Source organism: Orcinus orca, chromosome 10, assembly GCF_937001465.1.
Source record: "Orcinus orca chromosome 10, mOrcOrc1.1, whole genome shotgun sequence".
In the NCBI taxonomy this organism is placed as follows: domain Eukaryota; kingdom Metazoa; phylum Chordata; class Mammalia; order Artiodactyla; family Delphinidae; genus Orcinus; species Orcinus orca.
Window position 1 is genome coordinate 85,030,929 of NC_064568.1, and position 15,610 is coordinate 85,046,538.

General features: G+C 41.9%; 3 protein-coding genes and 1 pseudogene across 3 annotated transcripts; 1 reads left to right on the plus strand and 3 right to left on the minus strand.

The window, feature by feature from the left end:
* Positions 1-381: 381 nt before the first annotated feature.
* Positions 382-1,173, minus strand: LOC101277201 (histone H4). The gene has a single exon (XM_049693700.1). The coding sequence runs from the start codon at positions 705-707 to the stop codon at positions 396-398; it is 312 nt and encodes a 103-aa protein (XP_049549657.1). The 5' UTR covers positions 708-1,173; the 3' UTR covers positions 382-395.
* A 3,202-nt stretch (positions 1,174-4,375) lies between these two features.
* LOC101279568 (uncharacterized) lies at positions 4,376-15,483 on the minus strand. The gene is made up of 6 exons (XM_049716163.1): positions 15,065-15,483; positions 14,921-14,957; positions 13,428-13,524; positions 9,437-9,832; positions 6,297-6,611; positions 4,376-4,838 (listed from the first exon to the last, which is right to left on the minus strand). Exons 1-6 carry the CDS (start codon positions 15,469-15,471, stop codon positions 4,426-4,428), a joined length of 1,665 nt encoding a protein of 554 aa, XP_049572120.1. The 5' UTR covers positions 15,472-15,483; the 3' UTR covers positions 4,376-4,425.
* LOC117202670 (histone H2B type 2-E-like) lies at positions 5,709-8,013 on the plus strand (annotated as a pseudogene).
* Positions 9,064-9,760, minus strand: LOC101277922 (histone H4). Its single transcript, XM_004273481.4, has one exon. The coding sequence runs from the start codon at positions 9,741-9,743 to the stop codon at positions 9,432-9,434; it is 312 nt and encodes a 103-aa protein (XP_004273529.1). The 5' UTR covers positions 9,744-9,760; the 3' UTR covers positions 9,064-9,431.
* Positions 15,484-15,610: the final 127 nt, after the last annotated feature.

A 15,610-nucleotide genomic window follows, 5' to 3' on the forward strand; every position in this document is an offset into this window, starting at 1 on the left:
CATTTTCATAATTTAATTTAGTATATAAGCCATGTAAGAGCTGTGCTCTAGTGTCTGTGGACACCCCAAATATTTATTTCTACTCAAAGAACCCATGACCCTTTACTTACCAGCTGCGTGGCCACATTTAGCCACTAGCCACCTGTTGGTCCTCAGTTAATCTATACATCAGGAACTGCGATAGTAACACCTCCAGCATTGTGAAAACACCTTAGGGACTGAAGACCGAACTATGTCTAAGCAACGTTTTAGTGCTTCACTTCTCCCATCTGTACCAAACTACCCTACAGACCACGAAATGGCAAGTGTGAGCTCTTTCATAGAAAAGGTAGGTGGCCCTGAAAAGGGCCTTTACCTTTGCTATAAAAAAGAGAAAAACCTTACAAAAGTCAATTTTAGCCGCCGAAGCCATAGAGAGTGCGCCCCTGGCGCTTGAGCGCATAGACTACGTCCATGGCGGTAACAGTCTTGCGCTTGGCGTGCTCGGTGTAGGTGACAGCGTCCCGTATTACGTTTTCCAGGAACACCTTCAGCACCCCGCGAGTCTCCTCGTAGATGAGGCCGGAAATGCGCTTCACACCGCCACGCCGGGCCAGACGGCGGATGGCGGGCTTGGTGATGCCCTGGATGTTATCACGCAGAACCTTGCGGTGACGCTTAGCGCCCCCTTTGCCCAGGCCTTTCCCGCCCTTGCCCCGTCCAGACATAACTGAGAAAAACTAAGCACGACAACCGAGTATAACGCTAGCAACCTGCAGCCCCTTATGTAGCGATTGTGCGGACCTTTGTGGAAACTGCAAGACCAGAAAGGCGGGAAACCGTACTGGGTCCCCGCCCCTTGCTTCTAAGACCTGAAATGAACAAGGGCTAGGGCGTTTTACTGGTATTCAGAAAATAAGAATCTTTAAACAGAAGCATCAAACGTATACACAAAGGGAATTGCCTCGTTTAAGTATGTTTGTATGTGTTTAAAGATTTATCCGTTCCATATATTCTTGGATCTTTGCCACTGGCCTTTAAGCCCAAATTCCCGAAACAAAGTAATTTATAAATACATTGACAAGCAACCACGCCAGGCTTTGGGTTTGGAATCCATAAGCAAGCTGCTGTCAAACTATTATTGGGCATGTTTATTAATCTATCTGAGACTCAGTGGCCTTATCCATAAAATAGGATCAATACTATTGATAATGGAGTTATTGTAAACAAAATAGCATCTAGTTCGTGAACAATAAATTTCTATAGCCCTGGACTTTGTTCTTAAAAACAAAGTATTTATAATACAGACAGGCCTAAGGCACATGGAAAGATTTCAAAGCATTTCTAATATAACACCAGTTTGTACAGTGTGCTTTCACTTATACAGATTAAGCATATAAATTTGAACAATGAAGGATTGCAGAGGAAAAGAATGTAAATTGTCAGGGGCTAATAATACCCTGTTCTTATATAGAGGACAGAGGGTGGAGGGGTGATTGTCCTTTACTGTGGTTGGTGCATGGAATTCATGCAAAGCTATCATAAACGCCAATGTTAGGCAAAAAGATTTTATGCAAGTGCCAGAAGTAAAAATGTGATATTTCCTAGATTATTATATTATTTAAAAAAAATTGTCGAGCACTATGATTTAAATGATGTCCTTGGAATAAATAGAATGTTCCAAATAAGAGATTATTTTTACTTCACACTATGATATACCAAGCACACTGTCCTAAGAGCTGAGCAGTAGCTCAATCAATTACCCCATCAGTAAATTTGAGATTACAAATATCAAATTTGAAAACTCAATTTACTTTTGAGGTAGTGACAGCAAGAGCTAAAAAATCACACACCAACATAAACGAACCAAACTGCTGTTCAATGGACACGTCATCACTAGAACAGCCAGAAGAAAGGAAAACACTGCTATTTATGCAAAAACAAACCAAAACACACCAAAATTTGTTAAACAAGCCTTGGAATCCAAAGCAATACACAGTAGCAACTGCTAAAGAAAGATCACAGCTTTTTTTACATTGTTATTTTGAAATAACTAAATTCACAAAAGTTGCTCCAATAGTACCTAGAGTTCCTCGAACGCAGTTTCCCCTAATGGTGAAATCTTATTATCTTATAATATCAAAGCCAGGTAATTGACATCGGCAAAGTACTTTTAACTAGCCTACAGGCCTTACTCAGCTCTCACCAATTTTTCCATGCACTCATTTGTGTGTGTGTGTGTGTGTGTGTGTGTGTGTGTGTGTGTGTGTGTAGCCCTGTGCAATTTTATGTGTCACTACCATCTAAACGCTGACACAAAACTGTTCCATCATCACCAACGAACTCTTTAATGTAACACTTTTGTATTCACATCCACTCACTTCTCCCCTGTCCTGGGGCAATCACTAATCTGTTATCCATCTCTAGAATTGCCATTTTGAGAATGTTATATACATGGAATAATACAAAATGCAACATTTTGAGACTGGCTTTTTTCACTAAGCATTACCCATCTAGGTAGTTGCATGTATCAATGGCCTCCCTTTTTATTGCTGAGTAGGATTGTATTGCATTGTGTATGAGAATTTATTTAACCATTCACCAGTTGAAAGATATTAAGTTGTTTCTAATTTATAAATAAAGCTGTTGTGGACTTTCATGTAGAGGATTTTTGTTGTTTCTCCCCAGCTGCCCCCCCACCCCCAGTTTTGGTTTGCTTTTTGTATTTCCTGCGTTCCACCTGAAAATTACATTTTTTAAAATGGCAGAAGTTCTGCGATGATGACTGGGAGCCTAATAAGCCTTTCAATAGTCACACAGAAATCACATTGCATTGCCATTAACACTTGCAGTTTTGCTTCAAGTTTCAAAAACATTGCACTGCGCTATCCCCACTGTTTCTGAAGGTGACTTCTGGTTTCTGTAGCTGAGGATTTGCTCCAGTAACAGTCTGCAACGTTTGTTAAATAAACTGTTGGTGTCCAGTGTCTTTGGTTCCTGCCATGGGACGTGTGTTCTCACTTTTCTGCAGAGCTATTCACGTAGCTCCTGGAGAGCCTCCAGTGTTGCCTAATCCCCCCCGACCGGGAGTAAACCCAGGAATAAGGCTGGGCGTTCCCACTGCCAACATCTGTAAAACCTGACTGGATCCACAAACCTGGCATTGCTCTAGGGTTTGTCCTAGGATTCTGCATTTGTTAGAGGAAAGTTGGGAGCTGTTGTCTCATTGGCTCTTTGAGGATGAATAATAGGTGATTATGGCAAAGCCTAAGTTGTGCCTTAGTGACTATATTATGTTTCTCATGCAGGGTGCAGACACATTCTGCACAATCTGAATTTTCAGTTATATGCTGCAACAACCTATGAATTCCTGATGTGCTGAACATACTTATTAGTTCAGGCCCCAGATTTGGTGCACTAGTGCTATGCCCAACTGTATCACTGACAGCACTGCTGCCCACTCTGCCGGTGGTGCTGCTGGAAGTTGAACTCTGGAAATCCCATGGAACCCATGTTTTGGGTACCAGGTCTCTATTTTCAGTACAGAAAGTATGACGACCTTTACCAGAGGATGTATTGCTCAGCACAGAAGCAAATAAGTTAACACCAAACCGCTCTCCAGTAGTACTCAGCCTGGGTCCTTGAATATGTTCATGTTCATGTGCACACACGTGTATGTGTGTGCATGCCACATAAAGCATCCCTAGAATGCTTTCCAGGTTGCTCAAGGACCCACCCTTTTCCTCATACCTGACGTCATCCCTGGACTTCTTGTATCAGGGAGAGGGAAATTTGAATTATTTTGCCTGGTCTAATAATTAAATTGACATAGATTAACGGAGGAAAAAAACAATTTGTACGCACAGAGGTCATTCAGAAATGAGACCACCGAAGTAACCAAAGCAGGCTATATATATATATATATATATATATATATGTATACACACACACACACACACACACACACACATATATGGCTTGTACTTGGGGTAGCAGACAAATGAAGTTTGCTTATACAGCTTTCTTAGTGTTGAATTCCCAAATTCTATTAAGGATACTTTCTATTCTCATACTGGGATAAGGATATCTTCACATGGGAGGTTTATTTCTCTTTTAGGGGTTAAGAGGATAAAAACATTTATATATCACCTATTTTCCCCTGGCTGTTTCTCAAATAACTTTAAGGATTGCAGAGGAAAAGTAGCATCAGGAATCAATGTCCTGTTCTTATATGGAAGACAGAGTGTGCAGGGGTGACCGTCCTTTCCTGGGGTTGGTACATGGAATACTTGGGGGAGAAGGGAGTTCTGCCCTCCTCCAGCCTTGCCTTGGTGAGGGTCGGGGTGATTTTCTACTCCCTTGTGATACAGCTCCTCAAAGTGAAATTATAGGTGGCTCTGAAAAGAGCCTTTGGGTTTTAAGTTGGCACTTGTTGGCAATAATAATTTATGCTCTCTCGCCGCGGATGCGGCGGGCAAGCTGGATGTCCTTGGGCATGATGGTGACGCGCTTGGCGTGGATGGCACACAGGTTGGTGTCCTCGAAGAGCCCCACCAGGTAGGCCTCGCACGCCTCCTGCAGCGCCATCACGGCCGAGCTCTGGAAGCGCAGGTCGGTCTTGAAGTCCTGCGCGATCTCGCGCACCAGGCGCTGGAACGGCAGCTTGCGGATCAGCAGCTCCGTGGACTTCTGGTAGCGGCGGATCTCGCGCAGGGCCACCGTGCCGGGCCGGTAGCGGTGCGGCTTCTTCACGCCGCCCGTGGCCGGCGCGCTCTTGCGGGCCGCCTTGGTGGCCAGCTGTTTGCGCGGCGCCTTGCCGCCGGTCGACTTACGAGCAGTTTGCTTTGTACGCGCCATTACTTATCTCCAAAATAAAGAGGCTAAACTGGTAGATTTGCTTCTATATTTATACAGGAACAGAATCACTCTGATTGGATTGTGGGCAATTCCTGTTAGTCATCCGCCGCTAAATTCCGGAAGTGCTCCGAGCGATTTAGGATTGGTTTATCCATTAGGTGAAAGTTTGGGATTGGTGAATTTCAATTAGCAGACATCTTCCCAGCCCCTTAAAAAAATTTTTTTTTTCCGAGTTGTTTTATCGATAATACCCACACACTCAAAGTATTGTCCAAAAACACATTACTCATTTAATATTCTTCAACTTTTTTCCTGTTTGGATATACAAAATAGAATGTGTTCGGAAAAGTTTAGACTTTAGACACCCGCCATTTTCTGCAGTTAACCCGTTTTCATCGGATCTTAGTCCCAGACCTTCCCCCTATTTAAAAATCCATCGTCTAAGCATCTCATGAATCTTATTCCACATTGACCGTAAACATCTAGTTCACTGTAACATGGCCTTCTAGGAAATACTGCTAAGATGTAAGGAATTTTGTATTATTCAGGGGACACGCAGCAAAATCCCAATATCCTGGAATCCCTGGATCTTTAGTGTGTTTGACTCAAAACGGGTAATTTGGGGCTTCCCTGGTGGCGCTAGTGGTTGAGAGTACGCCTGCCGATGCAGGGAACACGGGTTCATGCCCCGGTTCGGGAGGATCTCACATGCCGCGGAGCGGCTGCGCCCGTGAGCCATGGCCGCTGGGCCTGCGCGTCCGGAGCCTGTGCTCCGAAACGGGAGAGGCCACAACAGTGAGAGGCCCGCAAAAAAAAAAAGAAACAAACAACAAAACGACTGGTAATTTGGCTCTGTTGTTTGGTTTTGATGCATTTTTTAAATGTCACCTTGGGTCTAACGGTGAGAGCCGTCATGAAAAGCTTTGCAATGTGGAACCTTAAAAAAGATGGCGGCGATCGAGTCTTTCTTGATAACACTGCAATGGGCCGGCATTTCGGGACTCCTTCCGAGGGTCCCAAGGTGTCCCGGACAAACCCGACAGAGCTGCGGTCAGGACTGGACTGGACTAGATAACAGGATTTCCTTACCTGGTTTCCGCATCCAAACGCGAAGACTTTCATTTAATTAAAAAGAAATTGATTGTTTTGTGTGAATGAATTTATAGTCTCATAACAGTGCTGTAAATCAACCTATAGGAATATACAAAAGTGTTCGTTTTTGATCCAATAAAAAAGGGAGTTTTTGAATCCTAGTTTACATACTAGTAACCTATTGGTCAGCTTTTGTCCAATCAAAGTTTAGCTTTGTGAGTGTTCGTTTGTATATCCTTGATATAACCACTCGCGATGTTCCTTTTGTTCTCGTTCTTTTAATCCCCCAATTTTGCTTACTTTGTTTACCATGCCAGAGCCGGCTAACTCTGTCCCAAGTCAAAAAACGGCTCCAAAAAGGCAGTGACTCAGGTTCAGAAGAAAAATGGCAAGAAACGCAAGTGCGGCCATAAGGAGAGCTATTCTATCTTTATCTATGTCGGTAAAGTGCTGCAAGTAGGTCCACTCGGACCCCAGCATCTCGTCCAAGGCCATGGGCATCATGAACTCGTTTGTCAATAACATCTTTGCATCTCGGGCGAGGCGTCGCTCCTGGAGCTTTAAAACAAGCACTTGTCCATCACATTCAGGGAGATTCAGAAGGCCGTGGGCCTGCTGCTGCCCGGGGTGCTGGCCAAGCACGCCGTGTCCGAGGGCACCAAGGCTGTCACCAAGTACACCATCTCCAAGTAAATTTTTCTATGCCTCTAGCATTTCTCAATGGTTCTTTTTAGAACCACTCTTTTTTGCATATTGAGAGCTATAATATCAAGATTTGTCAGTATTTTTAAAACATGTTTTTTTCTTTTTTTTTTACAGTCATTCTTTAAAGTGCAGGAAACAGTATTGCAGTATGAGAGGTTTATTTGAATTTTTGTTCTTCAGTGCAGCAAAGAATTTGAAATGTGTGTTGTAGGAACCAGTAGAAAGTTGTAGTATTCTGGGTTTTGTGTTTTTATTTCTTAAAATCTTTAAATTGTTCTTGTAGCCAGTCACTGCTTAGATTGAAAATTTTAGAGTATCTGTGGACTTAAAGTTGTGTAATGCTAGTACTTGTATTTGGGTTCCTTGTTTTAAATATAATGCTCATGTTACAACAAAATAATTTTATGTGCTTAACAAATATTAACTCATGAGAAGGTGTTCGTACTTTACAAAGGGTCGGAATCTCAGTTATACAGTATATACTGGACTAGGCCTGGGGTATTTACTGGAGCCTCAGAGTTTAATCTCAACTACAAGTATACGCTTTCAAAGGTGAATTTTCAAATTTGCATTAAAAAGAAAAGATTTTCACTTTATTTTGTCTTGAGGCTATTATTTATATAATCAACCCTACATGGTGCTGAAGTGGGGTCTGAAGTCCTCAATTTGACTAATTTTTATTTTATATTTCATTTTTGTATTCCTCGCCTTCAGTCAATGTTAGGTTCTGTATTCATTTACACAGGAGGAAAAAAAAAAAGAAGAAACAAAAAACAGGAGTAAGAGAAGATGTACAAGTGCAGGGAGAACAGAGAATATGGAATGAAATGTACAGTTTTCCTGAGTTAATATTTTGATAGTTTCTGTATTGCTGAAAGCAAAATGACTGATAAATTGCTTTTAGTACTTTTCACGGCTTATAGAGTTGGTATTTGGGCGGCCAGCAAGACACTACCAATGTATGTGCCAGGTCAGTATTGGGTGTGTGAGTAGAGGTTCACATAGTTGTGAAACAATGTTGTTCACATTAAAGTTTTTTTTTTTAAATGTAGGTCTTCCTTTAGATAAAGATTGAAGTTTCAGTTCATCATATCTGTTATTTTCGATGACATGGATTGATGAAGATGCCAAATGTGTTGGCTGTCTTTATTGCTGCATAACAGATTGCCTTGAAATTTCTAGCTTCAGACAACACACATGTATTATCTCACAGGTTCTGTGGGTCTGGGCAGGGTTTAGCTGGGTCCTCTGTGAGGATGCTATTGAGGTGTTATGCAGGACTGAGGTCTCTTGGATGTTTGGGGAAATATCCACTTCCAAACTAATTTACTGGTTGGTTCTTCGTAGTTTTAAGACTGAGGGTCTTATTTTCTTGTTGGCTGTTGGCTTGAAGCCCTTATGGGCTGTTAGTTGAAGTCGTCCCTCAGTTCCTAAATAGCCCTGTGAGTTTCTTGTCATTTGGGCCTGACAACAGGGATACTTGATTCACCAAAACCATCATGTAAGAGTCAAGGATGTTACAATCCTAGATAACATAGTCATATACACAAAATTTTTTACATCCTGTCACCTATGGTCACCTGTTTTGATGGTTAAAAGCAAGTCACAGGTCACATCCACACTCAAGGGACTTCATCACACAAGAGTGAACCTCAAGAGGGGAAATCCTGGGGGCCACCTTAAGAGACCATCACAGAACCCAGCAGGACCAAAAGACAGTTAACTAACAATTGCTCCTTCTTTCCCAATCCCCTCCCCACACCCCTGCCGCCACAGTACTGGGATTGGTTCAAATGGCCTGCAGGCAGGAAACCTATGTAAGGAAAAGGCACCTAATACCTTGAAGTCCTTTTAAACAGGCCTCTGCCAGTGACTTTCTTTTGAAGCCAAGACACAGAATTTGTTCATTTATACTTTGGGGACTTCTTTCCCCTTTTCCTTTGCAAATACTGACAACATGAGAAAACCTTTGGTGTGGCGGAGTCCCAGCACAGGGCTAGATGTCCATGTAGCTCGGTTTCTGACATTATAGTTGAGAAAAGAAACCTGAGGGTTCTTGAGATGAATTAAAGTTGTTGCTTTATTACAGACTACCAGGGAATAGATTTGAAAAGGCAGGAGACAAATCCCAAATTCTTTGTAGATTAAAAAACATCTGGTAATCAGTTTATATAATCCAAATATAAATGCTTTTAAGGGAGAGAAGAAACAGCCCATGTGCCACCTGGGCCTCCTCATGAGTGCCTTCACTCTCTACAGTTCAGTCTTAGCTTCTTTCATTATACCTTGTCCCTTGAGTTGCCCTACTAGGGGCTGAATATTTAAAATTTACTAAAGTTTTGAGTGAGATTTGAGCAGGCCAATAAGGCATTACCTATATTTGTCCCTCAACACTATTCATAGCTTACTGTCAAACAGTAATTCCGTGTTTCGGAAAATCTAATAAATTAGTAAAATCTTAAAGTTCACTGGTTAATTTTGCAAGACCGAGAATTCCTAAGAATCAGAAGTGCTATTCAAACAATGGGGGACGCTTAAGGGTTCTACACTGGAAAAGCCATCGTGTGGCATTAAAACTGCAACACGGTGTAAACGTTTGATGCACTCAAACCTAAGCAAACATGAGCTGCATTAAAGCAACTGCACCCCAAAAATCTAACAAACTTCGGAACTCAAGTTCCTTACAAAAAAACCTGAAAACACCAGTTCAGGGTAACAAGCTCTTTCAAGCGAGTAGTTAGGTGGCCCTGAAAAGGGCCTTGGGCATTGCTACAGAAAATTAGTTTGTGGGTGCCGACTTAACCGCCAAATCCGTAGAGAGTGCGTCCCTGGCGCTTGAGCGCGTAGACCACGTCCATGGCCGTGACAGTCTTGCGCTTGGCGTGCTCGGTATAGGTGACCGCGTCCCGAATTACGTTCTCCAGAAACACTTTCAGAACCCCGCGGGTCTCCTCATAAATAAGACCTGAGATGCGCTTTACTCCACCGCGACGAGCCAGGCGACGGATTGCAGGTTTTGTGATCCCTTGAATGTTATCCCGCAGGACTTTGCGGTGGCGCTTGGCGCCTCCTTTACCCAAGCCCTTCCCGCCTTTGCCACGTCCAGACATCACTAAGACTAGATGAAGTACTGTACTCACAAACAGGGAGAGCACACCGAAATTCCTATTTAAAATCCGGAAGCGGACCTTTTTGAAAACTACAAATGAGGGTGGGTAGGGGGTGGGGTTAGTTCGTAAGCTAATTTATCCCCGCCCACCATGCCCAAGAGTCAGTGGGGCGGAGCCGAAAAGAGAAGATTGCTTTGTCTGCTCATTCTCAGAATTCAGTTTAACACGTTCTGTTTAAGGGCATTTAAAAAAATTCTCTTGTTTATCAAGGGAATGAAATAATTGTGCCTATTAAGCCAGCATCTGTTTTTCAAGTTTGGATATTTAGGCCAAGTCATTAACCGAAATTATACATTGCCTCTCATTTTAAACGCATATCTGAAATGCAAACGAGTCCCTGGGTTCTCTCTTCCCAGAGAAGCATTTTTTTTTTTTTTTTTTTTTTTGCGGTACACGGGCCTCTCACTGTTGTGGCCTCTCCCGTTTCGGAGCACAGGCTCCGTACGCGCAGGCCCAGCGGCCATGGCCCACGGGCCCAGCCGCTCCGCGGCACGCGGGACCCTCCCGGACCGGGGCACGAACCCGCGTCTCCCGCATCGGTAGGCGGACCCCAACCACTGCGCCACCAGGGAAACCCGCAGAGAAGCATTTTTGTATACTTTAAATGAAGGTGAAATAATTATGGTGGTAAACTTGTCTTAGGGAGCGAGGAAATTTCTGAAATCCATCGGGCAACAAGGCTTTCCCGCTGGCGTGTTTGTTTTTGGGAGGTATGACTCCATTGCTTGTGCCCTCAGTATTTGCTATCTTTCACCTTCTGACGTCCAGGACCGGTTTTGTGGCAGGTGTTTTCTTATTTTTACTTTGTTTTCTTCATTTGTAGAATGGAAATGTTAACCCCGACATCACAAAGGTGTTCTGAAAATCAAAAAGTAAATTTCTGGTCAAATGCTCAACACAGTCATTGAGGACTACTGTAATTACCTGCGGAAATTCCATCTTCATGCTCCAAAGATTGACTTTCTCGCCAATATTCTTAAATCTCTCAATCTGGTATTTTGCCATCTGGGCCTATGTTCAGTTGCTTTCCTAATCTCCATATCTTTTTGTGAGGAAACTTTTTATTTAAGAAGTCAGTGCTAAACTTACATCATTACATTTAAATTTATATAACTCCCCCAATTTAACCAGCAGTCTCCAATGCCATCTCCACGCTCCGAACACAATTCCGCCTAAGACTGTATTGTCTGATAAAGTAGTCAGGAATAACTTTTGAGCCGTTATTATATATGATATATATAATATATTCATATATATATGAAAAAATATTTTTTTGGAATGGCATTGATGTTGCTGAGGAGCAGAATTTTTAATTTTACTTAATTTTACTTAATTTAAATTTAAAGGCTGATACTCCATTTCAGTTATTGGAAATTTTTAGGTATGTTTGAACAACCTGGGCATGTGAACTTAATTTTAAACAATAAACTGTATGGAATTTAAATACAAATCATTTCCAGTAAAAAAAATTAGTGTCAGATTGACTAAAATATAAACCCAATTTGGTAGATTTAGATTGAAAAAAAGAATGTAAGATATTGCATTAATAATATCTCTATATTTATTACATGTTGAAATGAACATATCTTGGATGTTTTGGGTTAAATGCAATGTATTATTTAAAATATTGCATCTCTTTGCTTTTTAAAATGTGGCTACTGAAAATTTTTTCATTAAATGTTTGCCTTGCATTGTTTTCTTTGGTCAGTGGTGCTCTAGAATTTTTCCTTTTCCCTCTCTGTTTCTTGATCTGTATCCAACCTTGCTATCATGGGCTTTGGAACACAGTGGACGTTCAATGTATTTCTAAGAAACCCAATTACAGATACACGTCTCAACTAGAATGAAGCATTGCAAAAATAAATTTAAAAATAAAATCACATTAGAGAACTAAGGCAGCCTTGTGGAATAAACCATTACTTATCAAGGCAAGAAAAGATGAATACTAGAAAAATTGTTGACCTTAGAATTCTTCGAGGGCAGAATATCAGGAAATGGAGAGTACCTGAAAATTTATGCTTATTTTTTTTTCCCCAAAAGTGTGTTTCTTGAGAGGGAACATTCAGAACTGATTATGAAAGCAATGAGTGTTCTTTGATTGATAGATTGTTTGATAGATTGTGCACTCAGTGGTTTTATAAAACAAAAGAAGAAAATAAATCATTTAGTAGAAGTACAAAAGCGTTTCCTTAAAAGAAGGAAGGCCAGAAAACAATTTACTATTCCTGGAAAGTAGGTAAAGACTAAGAGAGAATGAGGTTAAAAAATCACGTAAATTACTTTGGAGTCTAGAAAGAATAAAAAGTTAAAGTGTCCATTATTTGATGCATGAGTAAAATAAGAATGTCAAGGAGTTACACCATGGTGTGTCATAGAAATTTATCTTGAAAGTTTATATATATATTTATATACATACATATGTGTGTGTGTGTGTGTATATATATATATATATATATATATATATATATATATATTTCTTTTTTTTTTTTGGTAACGATTCACTGTGTTGATCTTGGGTGGCCTCAGCCTGCAGGATTTCAGTTCCTGGGCTAGAGACTGAAGTCAGGCCACGGTAGTGAGAGTGCTGAATCCTAGCCACCAGACCACCAGGGACAGTGGCCAGTGACAAGGCCCCTGGCCCCCTGGCTTTGCAGAAATGAATTCCCACAAAGAGATGGAAAGTAGTGAAACAACTAAAGTGTTTATGAGGAGGAAAAAGAGTACTTGTGAATAGTGTGGACTTAAAAAATTATTCACAACCTAAAAATTGAGAGTTATGTTTTATCCGGTGGAGATTTTTAGGACTTAAAAGCCTGGGAGGCCAGCATCTCAAGTAACCCTGAGAGAACTGCTCCTAGGAGGCTAGGGGAGAGCCAGGTTTTATAGACATTTTGCAACAAAGGGCAGGTAGTCAGGAACATCAAAAGATTATTGTTAATTAAAGGAAACTAGATATCTCAAATTAAGGAATTTAGCTCTTTTCTATGTATGGGAAGATGCAAGAGTCTGGGCTCACCGAACTCATTCCTTTGATATGCACCTCAGCTGTCTGGGGCCAGTATCCTGTATTTTCACATCCTGAGTTTCCTCAGGGCTCACTGTATGGAGTGGCTGCAGTCTGATGGCTGCTAGATGGCAGGTATTCTTTCCTTCCTAAGTTCCCTCAGGGCTCACCAGCTCACACTGGAGGGCTACAAGCTCTGCTGTGACATCCTTTGTTTACTGATATGGCAGGAAATATTCCATTTCTCAATAGGTACACCTGGGTGAACTCAGAATGTTGAGTGCTTGCAGTAGTTTAAATCACTTATATGGGGCATCTCTTCCAGGTTTCTTTTGACCAATCATCTTGCTTTTCTTGGTTCTAAGTCGTATTTGGATTATCTCAGGGTCCTGCCACGTGTGCTCCTGCATCTCTTAGCCAAGATGGATTCTAGCAAAGAGGCTTATGGGTAGGTTGACATCACTTACTATGGGGTGGTGCCCCCTCCTTATTTGACCTCCAAGGAGTGTTTCTGCGCATGTGTAGTCTGGAAGGTTTCCTTGACCTTGAGAATGAGGTATATGTGGTCTCTTTATCTTTTATCTGGGCACGACTCAGCTCTTCTCTGCTCCAGCTATTACCTTTGTCTTGGAGTATCTGGCCACAGGCGACAAACTCCAGTTGCTCAGCCTGGGGCTCATCTATCTCCTGCCTCAGTGTGAGAAAAATTGTCTGAGACTTGGAAGTAAGGAAAAAGGGAGGGGCCATGATGTCCAATATACAAGGTTATAGGCCACACAAGGATTCTATAAAAATGTACTTAGACCATCTAACTATTTACTATTGACTGTAGGTACCAAAATTAGTGAAGTTACTTAACTGGCAGAGAGGCAAATAATTTCTATCCAGTAGAAGATTTATGACCTATTGGATAATAAAATAATTTTATTTTAAACTAATTTAACAATCCTGTTCTAACATTTCTTTGTTACATTTTCTGTAAATATCCTAATTTCTTAAATGTTCTTTGAACATTTACCTGTTGGTTCATTTATTGAAAAGTGAAGTTCTTTGACACATTCTCATTTTTATTTGCTGAATCATGATTTTGCCTTTTTGAAAAAAAATGTAAGTGAGATATCATGTAATTGTGACTTGATTGGAAATAAAGGGGGATTTAGGAGAGGTGCTGGTTCTTTTCACCTTTTCCTTTAGGCCTGGGAAATTGAACACTTGTCACTCAACATCATGGCAAATCATCATTGGTAAGCAGCATACAGGAAGGTGGAAATTTATAAGGCATGGGCTCACTGAGGATAAAGGAAAGGCTCTGGTCACTACAGAACAGCTCTGAAATCTGTTAAGATATATATAAATGTCAAATTAAGGTAAAGGAACCGACTGAATTTCGTTTTGTTGTCATATGAGAACATAGTCTAAAAAGCCTGCCCAAGTGTTTTTTAGTTATTCTACGGGAAGGCGTTTCTGTTTAACTATTTATTAGGGTCTAATATCTGTGAAGTGTCTATGAATTTAGATGCTAATTTATAGGATATTGAAAATTTCAATGATTTTTGTCTATTAGAGGTGACTATTATTTCTTTCCAGTAGAAAAGATAACGTAAAGGTAATAATATAATTGTACCATAGGACAATAAACCTTTTCCAGCTAAATTTGCTCGTTTGATTTTAATTCAATCTTCTTTCTTTTTCCCAGGTGGAGGGCGGGTGGTGGTGGTGGTGGTCGAGAACTTTCCCGCTGTACATCTTGGTTCTCAGCTGGGACCCCTGTAACAAAACACAGATTAGCAAAGGAAAAATAAACAGGTTTATTAACATGTATATTTCATACATACAGTAGCAGAGACCCAGGAGAAAGTAATCCAAAGAGGTGGCTTATAACTCCAGCTTACATAGCATCTTCAACAAAGACTAGATTTGTAGAGAAATGACAGGACAAAGAAAAGCACTTTTAGGCTTCTAAGGGCAGCAAACTGTGAGAAGGTAAATATATGGGAGGAAACTAACAGCGAGGTTTGTTAAGAGTCCTCTGGAGCCTCTCTGGTCTGAACAGCCTGTGCAGTCTCCAGTACAGAATTTATATCCTGCTATAAGGCAGAAAAAAAAAGAGTACAGAGAGGTTTTTCTTCCGATTGTTGTTTATTAACTGCCTAGGGAGGTAAAATAAGGAAAAGCATTACAACAGTTCTTATCGACAAAGTAGGTGGCTCTAAAAAGAGCCTTTTTCAGTTCAGAGTAAGCAATAGCCTTGGGTTACGCCCTCTCCCCGCGGATGCGGCGGGCGAGCTGGATGTCCTTGGGCATGATGGTGACGCGCTTGGCGTGGATGGCACACAGGTTGGTGTCCTCGAAGAGCCCCACCAGGTAGGCCTCGCACGCCTCCTGCAGCGCCATCACGGCCGAGCTCTGGAAGCGCAGGTCGGTCTTGAAGTCCTGCGCGATCTCGCGCACCAGGCGCTGGAACGGCAGCTTGCGGATCAGCAGCTCCGTGGACTTCTGGTAGCGGCGGATCTCGCGCAGGGCCACCGTGCCGGGCCGGTAGCGGTGCGGCTTCTTCACGCCGCCCGTGGCCGGCGCGCTCTTGCGGGCCGCCTTGGTGGCCAGCTGCTTGCGCGGTGCCTTGCCGCCGGTGGACTTGCGAGCGGTCTGCTTTGTACGAGCCATGACGATAACAGAAAAGGAAACTGGCTGGAGAGTAGTGTGGTGCTGGTGCCGGTTCTGACCTTATGTATGGGTGCAGATCAGTCTGATTCCTAGTTCCCGCGCTGTGATCTAATTGGTTCTCACGTTGCCTTTAGGAGAA